Source organism: Pleurodeles waltl, chromosome 3_1 (assembly GCF_031143425.1).
Source record: "Pleurodeles waltl isolate 20211129_DDA chromosome 3_1, aPleWal1.hap1.20221129, whole genome shotgun sequence".
Taxonomy (NCBI): domain Eukaryota; kingdom Metazoa; phylum Chordata; class Amphibia; order Caudata; family Salamandridae; genus Pleurodeles; species Pleurodeles waltl.
Window position 1 is genome coordinate 1,336,256,090 of NC_090440.1, and position 20,813 is coordinate 1,336,276,902.

At 47.0% G+C, this 20,813-nt stretch overlaps 1 protein-coding gene across 2 annotated transcripts in view; it reads right to left on the minus strand.

Annotated features, from left to right (window-relative positions):
- The window catches only part of DSCAML1 (DS cell adhesion molecule like 1), a 468,701-nt gene that overhangs the window by 28,807 nt on the left and 419,081 nt on the right, over nucleotides 1-20,813 (minus strand). For both annotated transcript variants that reach the window (XM_069224722.1, XM_069224723.1), the window contains exons 23-25: nucleotides 17,811-17,974; nucleotides 14,732-14,830; nucleotides 1,775-1,963 (exon numbers count right to left, since the gene is read on the minus strand). In XM_069224722.1, the coding sequence (XP_069080823.1) occupies nucleotides 1,775-1,963; nucleotides 14,732-14,830; nucleotides 17,811-17,974 (452 nt within the window). The remainder of the gene's footprint in view (nucleotides 1-1,774; nucleotides 1,964-14,731; nucleotides 14,831-17,810; nucleotides 17,975-20,813) is intronic.

Sequence of the window (20,813 nt, forward strand, 5' to 3'; positions counted from 1 at the left end):
TGGTGTCAGTGCCAGGTGAGGGACAGTGTTGCGGTCCCAGTGTGAGTATGTCAGGGTCAAACCGGCATACTGTGTCAGGGCTAAGTGCGGGAAGACGGTTAACTATACGCATGGGGTTTGTTTCAGGATGTGTTATGGGGATGGTGTTGGGCTCTGGCATGCAGAAAGAGTCAACAGAGGGCGTGGTGACGGTATTAGAAGAGTTGTGGTATTGTGTGGGGGAGCAGGCAAGGGTAAAGTATGGGAACAGTGGCGGGGACAGTTGTGCGTATGATGATGGTGATGGGTCCAGGTGCCTGGATACAGTCACTTCCAGGCATAAAGGTGGTGCCACTGAGAATTGTGGGTGTAGTGTAAGGGTCAGGTGTAGGGTTGGTGATGGGGCAGGTGCGAGTACAGTGTCAGCTCCAATCATGGCGATTGTATGGGCTTAGGCATAGGGATGGTGTCAGGGGAGACTCTGTTAGCTTCAGGGTGTTACCCTTCCACCTGCGAGCCACCACATACTTCACAGGGCCACTGCTAACTTAATGTATTATACCTGTAATAATTTAATTCAGCAGTGTTCATGCAAATATAACTGTGTTCACAAGAATTCATGAGTGTCCCTGTCATCCTGCTTGGCGTCTCCACCAGCCTGTTGATGACAGGAGGAGGAGGAAGATAGCGCTGAGGGGTCTGAGCAACAATTCAGCTAGAGTATTTACCAACACAGAACTCTCTAGATGGGTGTCTGGATTGCAAATGTGAGAGGAGTAGTTCAACTATGAACCCCTAACACAGGAGCAATCTTTTTTTTAGGCGACCTAATGTATATGACTCAGGCAGCACAGTATATTTGCTGAAATGTAGCAATCAGGGTGCACATAAGTGCATTCCTGAGGCCAATGCGGAGCCAGACAGAGGAGGAGGGGTGGGATTCCGAACACTGCCCCAGCTCTTGACATGGCTGTGCTCCCAGTACTAACAAGAAGCTGGGAGAGGGCTTGAGGTGGGTCTTTGGGTTCCTATTAAACCTGGCCCTGCTACTCTGTCTGACTTCTTGTTAGGAATCATGGCTTGCTGGTTCCAATGTCCAGCACTCGATTCCTGCTTTGCTACTGCCATGGAGCCCCTAGGTTGCCAGTAAAGGAAGAAAGGTAAGAAACAAAAACATAATTCAGTGTTATTTCCCCACATATGTGTAAGTAAAAGTGTGTTTGTAAGTGATTTAGAGATAATGACTGAGTGAATGCTTATCCATTTAATGCGTTTGAGTGTCAATGAGAGTTAAAGAGTGAGAATCAATGAGTGAGACTTAATATGAGTAAGTTAAAGTGAGGGAGTGAGTAAAGCAGTGTGAGGGAGTTAGAATGAGTGAGGGGGAGATAATAAGAGGGAGTGGGAGTGAGTCAGGGGTTCCTCTATCAATTGAACAGCAGGTGCAGTTGCAATAGGGAACAGGGGCTGTGGTGCAACTGCACCTGCTGCACTTTTAAAGCAAAACACCTGTACCCCAGGAGTTCAAATCAGAGACCCTGTGCACCAGTAGTTGTGGGTGAGGGCCAGTGATTGTGAAAGTGTGAATTTGTGCAAGTGAGTTTGTGAGTGAGGAACAGTGAGACAGAGTGGTACATTTGTGTATGAGTGCACCCAAGGCAAATTCTGAAAACAATGAGACTAACCTGTGGTAAGTATTCTGCCTGCCATTACTAGGGATCACTATCCACCACAGGGTGTTGGGGACATTGCTGAGGAGACTCATGCAGGGGTGGTTCCGGCCTGTGGCCCTTACCTCGCCCATGGGTCTTGGCCTCGATGATTTCACTGATGCGGCCGGCACCCACGCTGTTCTTGGCTGCCAGCTTCACCTTGTACCAGGTGCCACACTTGAGATTATCCAGTTTAAAGGCACGCTCCCCAGAGCTGATGAAGACGTCTTTCCACTCCTCGCTGTTGTCCACCGAGTACTGGAGCACAAAGCCTGTAAAGGAACAGAGGGAGAAGGGTTACAGTCAAGCTCTCCTTGCCTTTTTTATATTCAATTCACCATTTTAATTCATGGTGACCTTTGGTAGCAGTGCATGTGGGAAGGGAGAGGCAGGTGCCACTTAAAGCTAGGCCTAGATTTTATCCAAAGCTCTTAATGCATAGTGCCCCACTGGCTGTGTCCTAATTCACCTCCTTCTCCAACTGTCGGCCTCCTTGCCTCTTCTATTTCTCTCACCCACTCTCTCTCCATTCCTTTGCCTACTTTCACCACTTTTCTGTCACCTACAACACTGAAATTGGAAAAGATTTACTCCAAGATCCCAGAAATTGGGGCTCAAGTTGTGTGACAGAGGGGTGAAGTCAGGAGGGGCAGAGCTTCAAAAGCAGAGTCTAACAGTCAACTTACACATTAGTCTTGAAACAAATCTCCTGCAAAGAAATTGGCACCATAGACAAATGAGACAGTAAATCTGTTCTAGAATATTTAATTGGTCACAAAGAGGTTGCAATTTAAAACATTGTACAGAGATCAAGACACTTGCTGCTTAGATCAATGCATGCCTAGGAATTTGAAGGGATTATAATAGCGGTAAAATAACTCTAGTTGTTATTTTGTTACTTCCATTTCTTAAGTTGAAAACCTTCTAATGCAGAACAGTGATCTGTTTACTGGCATCAAGGAGCAGCATGCAAATTGCAGGTCATGCGTTTAATGCCCTATTGTTTTTTCTCAATTAGTTGTTATTCTAAGATCGCAAAGAAGGGTTCCTTTGGGAAGTAATACATTTTTTTTGCAAATATGCGTGTTTCTTGTTCTTTTGTGAAAACCGCCATTGAACAAAATGCTGATCTTGCTCCGGCACCCCATTATTCACCAGAGTTATCTTGACAGTTGTATTGTTGCATGGAAACTCCTGAACACACAAACAAGTCAGCCTCACTGCCAGCTAATTTGAAACCCATGTTATTTAAACAAAGCAAGCCCCGCCCCTCAGGTGAGCGCCTGGGGCAGTATGTGACAGACCTTCCACAAGTAAACAAAACGGATCTCATCTGTGTGAAGATGGAAGTAACTCACTGCTATTCACCTAAAATACACAGTTCTGCCAATATGCGTGGTTCCTGTTCTTTGCAGCAGGGATATTGACCCTCTGCAGTGCTTAAAACTGCAACTAAACAAAACACTGATCTTGCAAGGAACATTTATATTCAGTGAGTTATCTTGACATTTTACTTGCAGTGTGTACCTGGTGCCCGTCCTGCGACATAAGTTAGTTGCACAAGTAAACCAAAGCAAGGTTTGTGAGAATTTAAAAACGGTAACTCGCAGCTATCCTCCTCATTAACAATTTTGGGAATATGGATTGGTACAGTGATGTTCTTCCAACAGGGACATTAACCGCTCTCTGCACTACAGCATGCAGAGTGAACTGCCAGTAGCTGGCACATTTATAGCGTTAATTTAATGACTTACCTTGTATCTAACTCCTGCCAAAAATAAATTCAAAATTAGGAAGAAGAATCAAGCTATGCCAATGGCTCAGTCAGTCACGCTTCCTGCGTGTCTTCTAGTGCGCGCCATGGGCCAGCCACGACGACTCCCCGAGTGCACGGGCAGTGTAGTCTGCATTGCACAGGGCCGGATGGCAGCTGCTGACTCAGGCATCACCATTCCAGCCCTGGTCGGGGTCTCAATCATAACACCGCGCAGCACGGCGCGAGCAGCGGTGGGCTGCTGTGCGCTGCCAAACCTAAACTGTCTACAGTGCCGCGCCCACCCGCGCTGCAGGTGGCCCGCCTATGTGAGAGTCTCTGTACTGGCTCCCTCGGCAATAGCCATTGGGCAAGACTGACTTGTGGCATGGGTGAATCTACGCTGCGGTGTCGGTGAATGTTAAAGTTACATTGTAGCTACAGAGCGCAAGCAGAGCCAGCCCGTCCCCACAAGCCTGCCACAAGCAGTGCAGACGGGCCCGCACTCTGCCAGCCTAATTTGCTCAGTCACAGTGGTGCTAGAGCGCTCCGGCTTCAAGGCTGAATAGGCGCTATCAACGTGTGACTTTGCATTTCAGTGCAGTGATGCGTACCACCACACTGAAATGTGTTAGTCTTGTGCCAGATGAGGGGAACTTGGCAGGGCTGTTAGTACTCCCATCACTTCACCACCTCCCACATACCCCACCATCACAACCCACTCATCCCAATACCAAGCCCTGCATGTAACACCAATGCATGGACACCCCTCACAGACCTCCATGGACACCTATCACCACTGCATGCACACTGGAGAGAATCACCTAGCCCACCAAATAGTAACTCACACAAAGGGAAATCTGCCAGGGCAACAACAACCATAGAAGCCAACACACCCATGCACATGATGTCACACACAGAAACAATAACACTGCATTTACATCCCCATAGGTCCCCCAGCCAATGTCACCGGAGAAGAGGTGCCAGCAACATTCAGTCCCCCCACAGAAGAGGCCCACAGTGATGACAGCAGCTCTGCTCGCCTGGATCTGGATGACCAACCTGGACCATCAGGGATCTCCGGACAGTTGGTTACCAAGGCACACTCACACTACCATAGAGCCTCCCCCTTCAGGAAACACCACCCCAGCACCCACCCAGCGGGCCCATTCCTCTGTCACCAGGACACGTCAATCAGCAGTGTGTCCACCACTACAGGGACCCCATGCCACCCCACAAACACAGGACGATCAGGGACGTGGGGTCAGTGGCAGTGGGCACACGGTTCAGGTGACAGAGGCACAGGACAAGAGGGAAGCTGGGAGGACTGCTGTGCAACAGAGGGAGGAAAGGCCTGGGGAACCGACTCTCCAGGAGGCACTCACCGTGATCCTGGGAGCATACCAACATTCCCAGGATACGCTGAGCCAGATACTGGACAAGTTGCAGGAGAACATGCGGCTGCAGGAGGGACAGTACATGAGGATCAGGGAGGACTTGAATGACATCAACACCACCCTGGTCTCCAATGCAGGGGTGCTGGCAGACGTGGCCAAAACTATGAGGGAGGCAGTAGCACCCCACCGGGCCTCTGCCATTAGCCAAACTGTTGAACAGCCCTTCACCTCTGCTAGTGGACAGGCGGCCCCACCACAGGACCAACAGGCCACCAGCACCCCTTCCCCTGCAGAAGGAGAACCACCCTGCAAACGTTCCCTGTGATCCAGGCAGAAGCCAGAGACTATTGCCAAGACCCCCACCAGGAAATAAGACTCTCTTGATTGTCACCATTGTGTCCCACTCTGTCACTCTGTCCACCTTGAACTGCCATTGCTCCCCTTCCTATGCCCCCTTGGACAATGCACCTGTGATACAAATAGACTGGACTCTATTCTAGACTTTCCTTCATCATCACCCCAGCCCATTGCACACCTTCTATTTCTTAGCACTTAAATAAACACCCTTTGAATAAAATGTAAAGTATGGAGTATGTTAAATGTAAGGGGGGGGGGGGGGGTTGGATGGGCCCTGGGCAGCGTGCAGAATGTATGCTGGGGCATGTCTGAGCTAATGGGGATGGGAAGGGGCATGGTGGGCCATAAGTGTAACAGGCAGTATGGTCGGACTAATACCTTTCCCTGTGTCTATTTAACTGCAGGTCAGTGCCCATCAGAAAAAGGGGATTTGGCGTGCCATCGCCAAGGACGTACGGACCCTGGGGGTATACAGCAGGAGGAGCACCCAATACCGCAAATGGTGGTAGGACCTGAAACGCTAGGCACGGAAGACAGTAGAGGCCCAGCCGGGTAAGGACTCCCAATGAGGAAGGGGTGTCCGTTGAAACCTGACCCCCCCCTGATGGCCCGCATACTGGCAGTGGCCTATACGGAGCTGGATGAGCGCATCACAGCAGCCACAAGGGGGTGAGTACAGTGCCCCAATATATAACTTGCGCCTGGTGGGGTGGTATCCGGGTGGGGGATGTGGGCCTGTGGGTGCCCCTAGGCCAGGCCTGACATTGCAGAGTAGGTCCCATGATGGGCAGGGTTCTGATGTAAAATACCTCCAACCAAGCTAGTAGGCATCCACTACTGGGCAGGGGTCTGTAGGTCTCTGGTATGCTGCCACTGGCGCTAGGTGAATAGCATTGTGACTGGTAGTGCATTGCCTAGTGTGTAGGGCTGTTCCCTGTGTGTGTGTGTGTCATGTACACCAATGGTGGTGTTGCTGGCGCCACTGACAAAGTGTATCCTTTTTCTCTCCCCCCCCTTTTTGTTTTGTCACCCTGTCCTTATGTTCATTAAGCATCATCTGGCGGAAGAGCAGAGGCACCAGAGACGGAGGGAGCTGCCTCCCACAGGACCCAGGAGGCCGAATCCACCGATGGTGAAGGCACCAGTGGGACGGAGGGCAAGGGGAGCACCACAGCAGAGACGGGGGACAGTTTGGACACGGATTCCCCCTCTGATGGAAGCTCCCTGGTGGTGGTGGACACCTCTGGCCCCCCCCACCTACAGGTACAGCCGCCACCCCCGTACCAGCACCGCCCTCCCACCAGCCACTCAGCGAGTTTCCCGTGCCCGTTCACCCAGGAGGGTGGGCATCTCCTTCACCCCAGGCACCTCAGACCCTGCCCCAGTTAGCCTTGCTGCCCCGAGTGAGGAGGCTATTGACCTCCTGCAATCCAACTCTGTTGGGCAGTCAACCATTGGGAATGAAATCCAGGGGCTGGCAGCCCAAATGCAACAGGCAAGTGCATTCCTGGTGGGCATTCCCACTGGCATGACGGCCCAACATAGATCAATCCAGGCTCTGGCCTTCTCTCTGATGGCAGCCATTGTCCCTGTTTCTAGCCTCCCCCCTCCAACTTCCCCTACCCAATCCCATTCCCCTCAACCCCAACCTATCCCAAGCACACAGTCAGATGAGCATGCACCCAGGACAACACACAAGAGTGGACCTGGCTAATACAAGCACACTTCATCACATAGGCACTCACACAAACACCATCCAGATGCAGACATACCAACATCCACTGCCTCCACTGTGGCCCCCTCCTCCTCGTCCTCCACCTCCCTCCCAGTTGCGTCTACACTCACACCTGTGTGCACTACATCCTCATCCACTAACCCCATCACCAGCACACCTAACAGCACATGCCCCTCACTGGCAGTCACCACCCCCTCTTTCATGCACACGTCCCCTGTGTCCTCTTCCACTGTCTGTGCCCCCTACTCCCAAAGTACACAAACACAAGCACTCAGACACCCAACAGCCATCCACCTCACAACAGCATTCAGCCCATGCACCTGAACCCAAACACAGCAGACTGACACCTCCTACAACCACTCCCTCTTCCTCCCTCCACTCCCAAACCATCTCCCTCTTCCCACCCCAATGTCCCTAAGAAGCTTTTCCTCACCAACATGGACCTCTTCCCTAGCCCCCCCCCCGTCCCTCATGTCAGGCCAGGGTGGTATAACTCAGGCAAGCACCTCAGCCACCCAGTCCAGTGGCACAGTAGTGTCCACAGCTACACCAGGTGGGAGAGGATCCCGGGTACTAGGCAGCCACACTGATAGGGTGCCTGCACCAAGTGCTGCAAGGAGGCACTCTCAGCTGCTGCAGGGAATGGTAAGGAGGCTCCCCCAGCTGCAAAAAGGAAGGGCAGGCAGCAATCCCTGGCTGCTGAGAGGAAGGGCAAGGAGCAGTCCCCAGCTGCTGCCAAAAGGAGCAAGGAGCAATCTCCAGCTGCTGGCAGGAAGGGCAAGGGGCCTGCACCAGCAGGCAAAAAGGACAAGAGGCCTGGTGCTGGGACTCAGACGGAGCCCCACCACCAACCATGGTGGTTCAGCTGTCCGAGGCTGCAGGGGAAGGGCTGGAGCCTCCCCCCACCACTGCCATTACTGCCACCAGCATCCCTACCAGCACCACTGCCACCAGCAGCAGCCCCAGTGGGCAGCCGTCCGAGGCTGCAGGGGAAGGGCTGGAGCCTCCCCCCACCACTGCCAGCACCGCCACCAGCACCACTGCCAGTAGCAGCAGCCCCAGTGGGCAGCCGTCCGAGGCTGCAAGGGAAGGGCTGGAGCCTACCCCCACCACTGCCAGCAGCACCACCACTGCCACCACTGAGCAGCCGTCACCGCCGGCGGACAGTGTGTAGTCCTGCATCCATAGGCTGTAGTGCGGCCTGGCTCAAGCAAATCCTGTGGGTCTGACACCCAGGTGAGAGACTGTGACCTTGCACTCCCCAAGATCTGCTTCACAGGGCATGTCGCCCCCGCCAGAACCAGTGGAGAAGCCATTCACTCACACCATCCTTCCCAGGATGAAGCTCACTGGGCACAATGCCCCTCCAGAACCAGTGGAAGAAGCCATCCACTCACCCCATCCTTCGCAGGATGAAGCTCACTGGGCTCAATGCCTCCTCCAGAATCAGTGGGCAAATCACCCACTTGAGAGACTGTGGCCTTGCACTCCCCAGGACCAAGCAGTGGGCAAATCACCCACTTGAGAGATTGTGGCCTTGCACGCCCCAGGACCAAGCACAGGGCATGTTGCCCCTCCAGGACCAGTGGCGTTGTACCATCTTCCTGCTGAGGGGCCTTGGACTTTGTGATGTGGCCTTGTGGCCCACGGACATTTAGGACTGGGCAGTGTCCCTTGCAATGTAAATATGTATATACTTTTTTATTTGGATGCATGTATTTCACCTATATTTATCTTATTGCAGCCTTTTTACACTATAGTAGTTGTCCTTGCTTTTATTCCTGAGGGGTACGGGGTGTATGTGTAATGTTGTTGCATCTGGCTGTGTGTGTGGTGTTGGGGGTGTTGCAGATGTTGTGTGTTGCGTGTGTGTCACTCTCCCCCTGTGTACTATGTGGCAGTACTCACCGTGGTGGTCTTCGCCTGCATTGGAGTTCGTAATGGAGCAGAAGGTAGAAGAGCATGGGGAAGACATGCAGCTCGGGCTCCATGGTGGCGTGGTTGTTCCCTGAGTCTCCAGAGGTGAGTCGTTTCCCTTCTGTGCAGTGTTTCCACCAGGCTTTTGATGTCGTTGGTACCACCCCGGAAAAGGTGGCAGATAGGTGTGTCATATTACTGTGGGCAGTACATTGTCTTCCGTCTGGCTGTTGGCGGTTACCGCCGTGGTGTCTGCTGGTTTCGCCCTGGCGGTCGGTGTATTAAAGTGGCTGGCTGTCTGAGCGGTTTCTGCTGTGGTCATAATTTAATGTTTATTATCGCCAGCCTGTTGGCGGTATTACCGTCGCTTTATCACCGACCGCCAGGGTTGTAATGAGGGCCATAATGTCTACAAGCATGGGTGATATGTGATTCCTACACCCTTATAAACATCATTGTCTTATGTAATTTTTCCTGAACATTGATTTACACATTTGGGTCATTTATTCTGCCTCTGTGATTCAAAGAGCTCCGACATCCTACACTGAGATGAGTAGCGCTATAAAAGAATTAAAAAAATGGTGGGTGCCATATAAATCAATACTGGAGTGATTACTCATACAGACAAATTAATCTTCCATTCTTATAGTGCAAGCACGTTTTGCATAGGGAGTTGAACAAAGTTAAAAAACACTGTCTCCAAATCTCAGTTTCTCTTAAGTAAATGTAAAATGAAAAGTTGTGTCTCTAGTTTGCTTGGAGTGCGTTGACTTCTAAGCGTTAGGCCCTAGAAGGCTCCCAGGCAGGGTCACATCTGAACAAAAGGATGGCTGATGACCCGTTAATTAGGCGTTTGTTTTGGTCATGCATGACAAAATAAGAAAGTCCCCCTCGACGTCTGCGGCTGGGATGCAGAGAACGTGGGGCCCTGCTGAAATGGTATCCAGGTGTCAGAAAATGTCACCGGGACAATTTCAGCAGGTTTCAGCCCAGAAATAGCTGCCGGAACCGGGTTCTTCCTACTTTCCTGCGCTGGGCTCCTCCAGACTCTTCGTTCTTCTACGTTCTATCTCCCCTACCGCCCGTTCCCCCAATACCCCCGCTCTTTGTCGTCTCCCGCCTGCCCCTCTAGTTTCTATCTCCTCCCTTCCTCTGCCACCGTCTCGCCTCACTCTCAATCTCTTTATATCGCTCTGTCTTTTCTCTATCTCCTTCCCACCCCCTCCCACCACATCTGCCACACCCCCGTTTCCTAGGCAGGTCTGTTGGGTAGCACGCCTGCTTTCTATTCTGCAGCACGACCGGCTCTGCAGCGGATCACATTAAACATGGATTTCTGACTAATTCCATACACAAGATGCAAAGAAAGTGCTGTTTCGCATTATTAAGTCAGGGCCACGAGATGGAAACGGTGGAGGGGGCGGAAAAAAACACTTAGGTGTGAGTCTGGTGCAAAGAAGTGAAACCTATAAGAGGTTTATATAGGTGGTGGCTACAACACACATACGCACGCAGCCCGCCCCTCCCCCCCCCCCCAACCCCCTGAGCTCTGGAGTATACACATCAGCCCCGTATCTAGCCTCTCGCCTGTAGGTTACACAGAGACCAGGTTACACAGACTGAAGGAAACTGGAGATAACACCAACCCTCCGACAGACGTGCAGTCTGTAGTAGATGCGTTAATAAATATGGGGGCACGACGACGCTCCTCCGCTATTGTGGAGGGCCCCCCCCTCAAAAAAATACCTGCTGAAATCCTACTGATATTTCACAATACCCAACTGACTGAAAGCACCGGTACCCAAACTATTTATAAAAAAAATACATTTTATAGGAGGGTTTAACACCCCAAGCAGCCCCCCCCCCCGCCCAAAGCCACGCCCCTGGCTGGAGGTCTCTCTTTTTGTTTTATAATTGTCTGTATTTCAGTTTTAACAAAATGAAACCAGCTACTTCTACATTCAGGTGATACACAGCTCAGTGTGAGCCCAGTTAACATATTACAGGGACCGATCGATACAAGGAGGTCTCTCTTTTTTACTGTCGCACCCCTACACATTTCTCTCTCTTCCACACACACACATTTGTGTAGTAGATGCATTAACACACTGACCTCTACGTTGTTGGGATTGGCCAACCAGTTATAACAGATCTCTGCTTTAGGTCAATTAGCTCACATCTTAGTGATTTGAACCTTGTGAAACAGAAGTGTCTCTCACACACTCTCCCCATCCCCTGCATTTGGGACGGCCCTGGTGGCCAGCAGCAAGTAGGTTAACCCCCGGAGCTATATTGCTGGGATTAACCCAGCGGCTAGCAGCAAGTGCACTAACTGGCAGCGGGTGTATTATATTATGGAACTCTCACACCGGAATCAATTCGTTGAGGCTCCTCAGTACATCGAACATCTTGTGCTCTCAGTACTCTGGACTCTCCCAGGTGACATTGATTTGATCAAGAGACCTTTGCGTATAACACTCGTCAAGGACCCCGTCAATGGTGTTCTCACCAATTACTTGTTTGCCCATCGGAGGGTGCAGCGGGCGGGCGTCACCTATTGCAGCCTTCTGCAGCTGGAGCATCAGACTGAACTAGCTCCCGAAGGAGGTACTCGCAGACAACACACGCGCTTTTTCTGGGTCTACGGACGGGCAAGTCCACCATCAACACACCTGTTGCTTACCCTTCAGCTGGACTTCTCAGCCTTAACCTGAAGAGATGACACATGCTGCACTCAGGAGATATGTACAGTTGTAAGGAATACCTAGCAGAATCAAAGGTGAGATTGTATGTGTTCCTTACTGACCAAAACAATGGGTACTTACTGAGTGTGAGACAGAAAGATGGCCTCCAAAAACACCTTGACTCTCCTGTGTAGTCTTGTTCAGGCCTGGCTGAGCGGAGCCTGAGACCAGATATACTGTATAACACAACACATAGTGAGGTAGCCTTTGGAATAATCTTCCTCACCATCGTCTGTTTATTTGAGAACTTCTGTCCAAGAAAGGTTTAAAAACCTGACTTTATACTCTTTCAAGGACCCCTAGGTCTAGTTGAGTTTTTAGCTGTTACTAGTATCATTTTTAGGTTTCTGTAGTGCTTTATAATACTTTAAATAAATAAAAATAAACAACACACCGTCGCACAATGCACCACAACACTAAAGCTACTAGAATGATACAATATCGCATGTGCACTTTTGGAAGCAACTAAACACTCTTCTACTGTACTAACAAGTGTGGCCATTCTTGGCACAGCTTAGAAGCTGCATCCTCAGGCAATATGCTGGTATGTTGACATTTCTTAGAGAGTTGTAAACATTATAAAGTAGCACCTAGAAACCATTACAGGTACATATAATTTGTGTGCAAGATGCAACTAGCATCAGAGATGGAGCCTATGAAATGCTCAACTACAAAGCTTTGCACACCTCATTTATAACAACTTAGTGTTTGTCAATTTCTGAGTGGGGTGTTGGTTACTCAGCACACCACTGTAAGAAGCAAGGTGACACATCAAAACGGTTCTTTAAAGAGTAATCAGACCAACCAATCATGTACTGAAGGAGGCACTGCCATCACTGACAGTTAACTGCAGGATAACAGGAGATGCATTATAACACAAGGTGACTATGCAGCAATAAATATTTATTGCTGGACTTTGTCAACAGTCTCTGCATCTGTGCAGTAGTTTGTCCACTTTCCTACTGCTCTCACCACGGAAAATGAAAAACACAGAACACAATCTCATAGGTTTTGAGGTCTACATAACACATGCTAACTCCATAGGTAAGGCTGCAGAGAACAGTATAGGGGACGGTGACAAAAGAGGAAAGCAAAAGTTATATGTCTAATGAGTTTAAGATGAGGACTATCAGAGCTAGAAATATTTCAGGTTGGTTATTTATAAAATGGGAGAGAAATGGAAGAAACATTTTACAGGAGTATCACTGACAGGTGGGAACAACTGATGAATCCTTCAGGAGGCTTTAGACTCTGTTTGACTGAAGTTGCCCACAAAAGACATTTTTGAATAGTATATAACAGAAATGCTATGGGCTCTTAATTGGCCAGTTGTTGTTGATTTGTACTTAACAGATAGGAAGGATATTGAATTAGTGGGTAGAAATTGTGCATGAACACTGAAGATCGGTCACTGTTCCTCAACACCTGCTTACATTGCTGCTGGTCATCTTCAAGTTGCACTACACTTACCAGGTATGTGTGGTTTTCTCACAGGAAATTTCCCTAAGGAAATAGAGTCTGATTAAGAAACCAATTTTCCTCTTTCGAAAGAGACATAGGTGGTCATTACAACCGTGGCGGACGGTGTTAAAGCGGCAGTAAGACCGCAAACAGGCCGGCGGGAAAAAAAATGGAATTACGACTGTGGCGGTTACCGCTGCGTTCATCCGCCACTTCACCATTCCGACTGCCATGGCGGTGAAGACCGCTGGGCTGGAGATTGCCGCCGACGGTATCAGGACCTTGCATACCGCCATGGATCTCGGGTGGTGGGGAACCGCCATGAGATCCATGGCGGTAGGCACTATCAGTGCCAGGGAATTCCTTCCCTGGCACTGATAGGAGTCTCCCCCACCCCCGCTACCCCCCACGAATCCTCCTCCCACACTCCTGCCAGCCCCCAAAGGTGCCACAACCCCCCTTCCCACCCCGAACATGCACATATACACACCCCTACACGCACACACCCCCAACATGCACATATACACACCCCTACACACACACACACCCCAACACATACCCGCACACATAAAAACAGACATGCACACCATCCGACCCGCACACATTTGCCATACACACAACACCCCCCGCACGCATACACTCACTCACTCACCCCCTCTACACTCTCACACACAACACCTCCCCACCCCCTTCCCTAACGGACAATCAACTTACCTTGTCTGTTGATCCCCCGGGAGGGGACGGGATCCATGGGGGCAGCTCCGCCACCAGAACACCATTACCAGAACACCACCACACCGTATCATGGGACGTGATTCAGTGGGCGGTGTTCTGTTGACGTGGCGGTGGAGGTTGAGCTGCCAGCGGTCATAATACGCGGCGCAGAAGACCGCCACCACTGGCGGTCTTCAGCACGGCGGTACCTCAGCGGTCTTGCAAAAAGACCACCGAGGTCGTAATGATCCCCATAATTTTAAAGCACATTGAGTGAAAAGTTTCCTTGCATATCACCTGTAGTCAAGTAACATGGCTGAGCGAGTAAATACATTACATTTAGTATAGTTAGCTCTTGGGAGTGGATAGGACAGGAAGATGGAACTTGAGAAAACTATTTGGGTGCATCATCCCATTGCTGACAAATTCATGGGGAACCATTTTTTGTGCTATTTTGGGCAGAAGCTCAGTGGTAAACATTTTATGGGTATGAAAGACTTAGGCATACCTACATATGATTTGGCAGAAATTGCTGTTAAGTAGGCCAATAATTCCACATTTTGATAGGTTAATATACATTTTAAAAAGTGATAATATCTGTAAGTGATATTGTGAATATGAAGCTTCAAGGCTTGTTGTGATTTTCAGATTTGCTTTGAATTGTAGCACAAATGGCAACTCAGTGATACTTAATGAAAAGATGAAGTGTTTCCTGACTAGCTAATTTCTGACAGCTACAATTTTTTTAATGTATTACTGTTTTTGAACAGTGTTGGTGAATTAATGGTTGTATGTATGTAGGAGAAAAAAGAAGTTACTGTAGGCAGACTTTGGCTTGTGTATTGCATTCCAATGGATTTTTTGCAGGAATAGCCTACCACACCCAAACCAACTCTTACATTAATACTTGCCCACAACCCCTCAGATGGATATTCTTAGCAGTGTGCATTAAGTGACCTTACCTCTTATTGAGCTGCCACCATTGTCACCAGGAATCCAGGTCAGTGTGATGGAGGAAGCTGATGTCTTGGATACCGTGAGGCGCGGCTGGTCTGGTGGCACTACAGGAAGAAGAACCAGCAACTATGTCACTAGAAATCAAGTACAAGGGTATGGGACGACTGCCTCTCACCACTTCTTCTTTAATCTTTGGAGTAATGGTATTGTAGCACCACCAAGCACATAAGACAGTTTACAGAAAGATTTGTAACAGCATGTGCATTAAGCACAGGAGCTCTCTTACCTTGGCATGGAATATTAGTCTTGGTGGTTACACAGCTCCTTGCAAAAAAGTGAATTAGCACCTAATCTTTCTTAGTGGGGCTGAGGTGGTGTGTGCTTGCAGGATACACAGATTTGTGAAGTAGGAACAATAGTTGACTGAGTTGTTCTTACTATCGGGGATTCCCTGACCCACTAGTTACACACACAGAGACATTCACAAGACATGCATGAACTGTACTGGTTGAAAGGTATCTGTTATACTGTACAATGTTTCAGTATCTCATTTACCTGTACTAAGCACCCCTGTCGCACAATGCACCACAACACTAAAGCTACTAGAATGATACAATATCGCATGGGCACTTTTGGAAGCAACTAAACACTCTTCTACTGTGCTAACAAGTGTGGCCATTCTTGGCACAGCTTAGAAGCTGCATCCTCAGGCAATATGCTGGTACGTTGACATTTCTTAGAGAGTTGTAAACATTATAAAGTAGCACCTAGAAACCATTACAGGTACATATAATTTGTGTGCAAGATGCAACTAGCATCAGAGATGGAGCCTATGAAATGCTCAACTACAAAGCTTTGCACACCTCACTTATAACAACTTAGTGTTTGTCAGTTTCTGAGTGGGGTGTCGGTTACTCAACACACCACTGTAAGAAGCAAGGTGACACATCAAAACGGTTCTTTAAAGAGTAATCAGACCAACCGATCATGTACTGAAGGAGGCACTGCCATCACTGACAGTTAACTGCAGGATAACAGGAGATGCATTATAACACAAGGTGACTATGCAGCAATAAATATTTATTGCTGGAGTTTGTCAACAGTCTCTGCATCTGTGCAGTAGTTTGTCCACTTTCCTACTGCTCTCACCACGGAAAATGAAAAACACAGAACACAATCTCATACTAAGCACCCATTTCCCTCCCTCCATCCTCCAGACCACCACAAGCTAGCAGTTGATTGGTGCTTAGAGGCTAGCAGTTGATGGATTAGTTTTTAGACTACATTGGCTAACAGTTAATGAGTGCTAACAGTAGAAACATCTTGGTGCATACCAGTTAATGGGCATCATGGGTGGGCAGACCTAAATGGCTACAAGTTAATGAGTGCCATGGGTATGTAGTTTCTTTGGTTAGCAGGTGATAGGTGCTACAATGAAGGGTAGACCACAGATAACAGTTGATGGGTTTGTAGGTATAAATACCTCATTAACTAGCAGTTGACTGTTGCCTGAGGTGCATAGATCTCCTTGACTAGATGTTAATAGGTGTTATGGGTTTGTAGATTTCACTGCCTAGCATGTGATGGGTGCCATCAGGTCTGTAGTGCTCATTTGCTAGACGTTGCTGCAGGCTGCATTTGCAGACAACAGCTGATAGCGGTTAATGGCTCTCATGGATCTATAGATCTCGTTGCCTAACAGCTGATGGGTGCCATGCGCATGTAGACCTGATTATTTAGTAGTTGATGGGTTCAATTGGCCTGCGGACCTCACTGGCTACCAGTTAATGAGTGTCATGAGTGAGTAGACATAGAATATCACTTGAGAGGTCCCTGAAGTTCGCAGACCTCATCAGCTATCATTCAATGGGTACCATCGCCTGTAGGCCTCACTGACTAGCAGTTGATGGGTGGCCTATGCCTCCAGATCCCATTAGCTAGGATGCAATAGGTGGCATGGGTCTGTAGACAGTGGCTAGCAGTTGATGTTTATGAAGGATCTGCAGACTTAATTGGCTAGCAGTAGTCTCCATGCCCTGCAGACCTCACTTGCTAGGTGTTAATCAATGTCATGTGTCTTTATACACTAGCTATCAGTTGATGGGTGCTATACTTTTACAACTGGTTGCGTTGTCTCCTTCCTGGGAGCAACATCCCCTACGGTGCACTTCTGAGGGTCCAAAAAGTGGGACTTTAACTCGATTACAGTTGTTGAAAATGCTTCATTAGACTTGATAGATACACTTCAGCAATTATGACTTTTCATGAGGTTTATTGTTTGCCAAGACATGTCTCATCACAAACATGTCTAAACATCCATCCTTAAGTACATGGTATTTCATCATCCACATCTACTTCTGATCACGTGTACATGAACATTCCATAATCCTGATGCATTTCGGGCAAACGCCCTTCTTCAGGCGATATGTCTGTGGTGTTCTTAAGTTTTGCGCATTTCACATGTGTGTGATTTGTCAAAGAATGAACCTCATGAAAATTTGTCATAATTGGTGAAGTGTGTCTATCAAGTTTAAAGAATCATTTTCAACAAGTGGAAGAGAGTTTCAGTCCTACTTTTGTGACCCCCATTAGTGCTCGAAGGGGACGTTGCTCCCAGAAAGGAGACAATGCAACCAGTTATTTGTATTAATGCCTATAATCAGCAGGCAATACCTTCGTGCACACAATTAATCACTAAGGAAAATCACCCTCAGTATTAATTGGAGTACCAAAAACAGGAGTGCATTGTCTGTCTAACTGAGGGAATACATCTACAGACCTCATTGGCTAACAGCTGATAGGCTCCCTGTTCTTGCAGACCTCATTAACTAGGTGTTTATGGGTGCCAGGAGTCTGTATACATTGGCTAGTTGATTGGTGCTGTAGGTCTACAGATCTCATTGGCTAAGATTTGATAGTCACCAAGTCCCTGCAGACCTCATTATCTAGGTGTTGATTGCTGAATGTGCTTGTGTGCAAATGATAGCTGTTGACTGATGCTGTTGGACTTCCATGGTCATTGCCTAGTTGTTGATGGGTGCCATGGGGGGACAATGTAAGCTTATGAGGAGGAAGGCCTCTTACCTTGAACTAGCAGATTGACGATGATTGTATCAAAACCCCAGGTGTTGGTGGCTGTGCATGTGTAGTATCCAGAATCTTCGGCCTTCACAGAGCGCAGGATCAATGTGCCATTGTTCTGAATCAGCCTGTGGCCATCCACTGTCACAGGGATAGCAGAGTCTTCACTGGAAAATTAGAGTAAAGGGCAGTTATGGTGTATAAATCCAAATACAGCTGAATCAATGAACTCCTTAATCAATTCAGCTTCTGAAGTTGAAGGGCTTGTGTAAGCCTCTGTGGATATCCTTAGACACAGAAAGGTATCCTTGACTCAACTACAGGGAAATCATAATGTACCATCAGCTTCGAGAAACTGAAGGATATGGAGCAGTCAGACACATATGAATCTTTGGCCATGTAGAAAATGTTTCATTTATAGCATTAAATGGGTTGAGAAATTCCACATTTACAATAGTTAACCTGTAGCATTATTGAAACATAGTCTATGAATATTTTAGGCTTGGTGAATGACAACTTTATATCTTTCCAAATAACTTGAAAATAATTCTACAATACTTCCAGACTGCTTCATAAATGCTTACATATTGTACCATGGAATTCTTCAGAGTGTTCTGTAAAAGCTATAGAATATTCCTTAAGCTATTTCATAATGTACCATAAACAATTCTGGAGTCTGCGAAAATGGTCCATAAATACTTGGACTTACGAAATAATTGAAAATGTCTCAGCTTCCAGAATGCGCTGCATTTAATTCAAGAAAATCCATCAAAATTGTTCAAAATGCTTACAAAATACTTCACACCTTCCCTATTTACTTCAAAAGTGATTTTCTGCAGGCACTATAGAAGTGCCAAGCACTTTTGGAATGGTCCGAGAATGCCTACATAATAATCTGGAAATGCTTATGGACTTCTTCAAAATACTTCCAGAACACTCTGAAAAGGTTAACAGACTACTCCAGAAGTACCCTAGGAATATTTTCATCTAGTGCATTTTTAATATTAAAGCATTTTTTTTTAACTTTTATTTTGCATACATCACAAAGAATCATTGTGAAAACACTCTCAAGTAGTCAGAAACATAACTGAAAGAACTACTGGTAAAGTGAAGCACATGCACACAAGATGATCACACATATTCGATGTTTGGACTAACCTAGCCATTCATTTGTGGAAATCATTTGTATATCATGTGGACATCATCATCAATAGCCTCATCATCTGGACATCTTACGGATAAAGTACCTCTTTCTAGTGTTGAACATTTTATAAGTTCAGATAATTATTCCTCAACTTTACAATTCTGCTTTCAGATACACAGAATTCATCTTTCATTAGGTTTTGTGGTTAATCCACAACATTTCCTAACTGTCACAGATCATATGTAAACCGAGGAAGAAAATTAGCTTACAATCATATTTTATCTAAACCCCCATAACAAAAACTATCTTTTCAAAAATCTACTTTTGAAACTGGTAGCCATAGAGCGCATCGCCACCTTCTCCTATGAGACACCTTCAACAAATGTCTCTTTCTCAAAGATTAGTCATTTCATTCCGTTGGCACCTTAATGCTTTTTTAATGTTCCATGCATGGTTACAAAATGCTTCATAAATGATCACAGAATTCTTCATAAATAACAAGTTACTTACCTTTGGTAACGCATTAAGGGGTAGAGACAGGATCTAGCCGCAGATTCCTTACTTTAGAATCTTCCCTAGGTGCGAGACTGGTTCCGGAAACTTTTTTCCCCCAGCACGTCTGCGCATTAGACGAGGGCATAGCGCGACTCCATACTGATGTCATCCACAGGATGCGACGCCAATGAAGTCCATATAACTTCCTCTCTGATGCCAGTTTCTTCCGCACCTATTTTTCTGCGTTATAAATGTGGAGCCACATATAGAAATTGCCTATTGAAACAGCGGGGTAAAATAAAATGTACCCTTGTATCAAAGGTCATTGAATTCTCAATTCAGGATATGAATTTTCATAACAAAATCTTTGAGGCAAAAGAAGACTCAGTTCGCAGAGCGGGGATGAAGGAAAGGTTGTTAGGGAATCTGCGGCTAGATCCTGTCTCTTTCAGATAATGTGTTACCGAAGGTAAGTAACTTGTTCATCTGATAGAGACATCTAGCTGCAGGTTCCTTACTTTAAAATCAGATACCAAAGTCATACTAACCCCGGAGGAGGGACTGCAAAGTGAGACCACTAACAGTCTCTTTGTATAACAAAACCAGTCTAGAACAAGAGACAAAGACAGAACATTCATAATAATGTAGGTGAGCAATAACATACTCTACAACATAAAAACCTGTGGGAGAAACCACAAGTAAATAAAGCCATAACACATTAAAAAACACGAAAATACAATTATCCATGTTAGTATGTCAAATCTTTGTCAGACGAAACCCAACAATATGAATATAAAAAAGTGTCTGCACCCTTAGCAGGATCCAAACCCATACATGCTCACCCACAAGAACTGGTCAAATGACCACAGTCATAAAAAATCGTAAAGGCACTGAATGCATAGGGATAATGTTACTCATGACAGTAGGACAATTTTTTCAAATGTCCCTATGAATATAAATTAATTTGCTCGTATATCCAGACCTGAACGGCATGTTTGATTCTTGTGAAATATAGATGAGTAGGACATGCGACTGAACAAAACCTCTTTGTCATATTAAGTCCTATCCTAACCAGACCTGTACTGTAAAAAACACAGAGAAAGGTCTATCTCACATGGATAAAGCATCAAAAATGATCTATTAAAAAGAAGTTGAATACAATAATAGCAAATTTTGGCATAGAATACGTTTCCCTAGGAAACTTAACGAGACAATACAAATACCTCTAGGTTATTATATATATATATATATATATATATTTACATTGACTTGGGAATACAATAATTAAACACTTATGTAATAATAAGAGTAAATTATTACTTATTGATACAAAAATAAAGCTGAGTAATCAGTTAGACCATACTGAT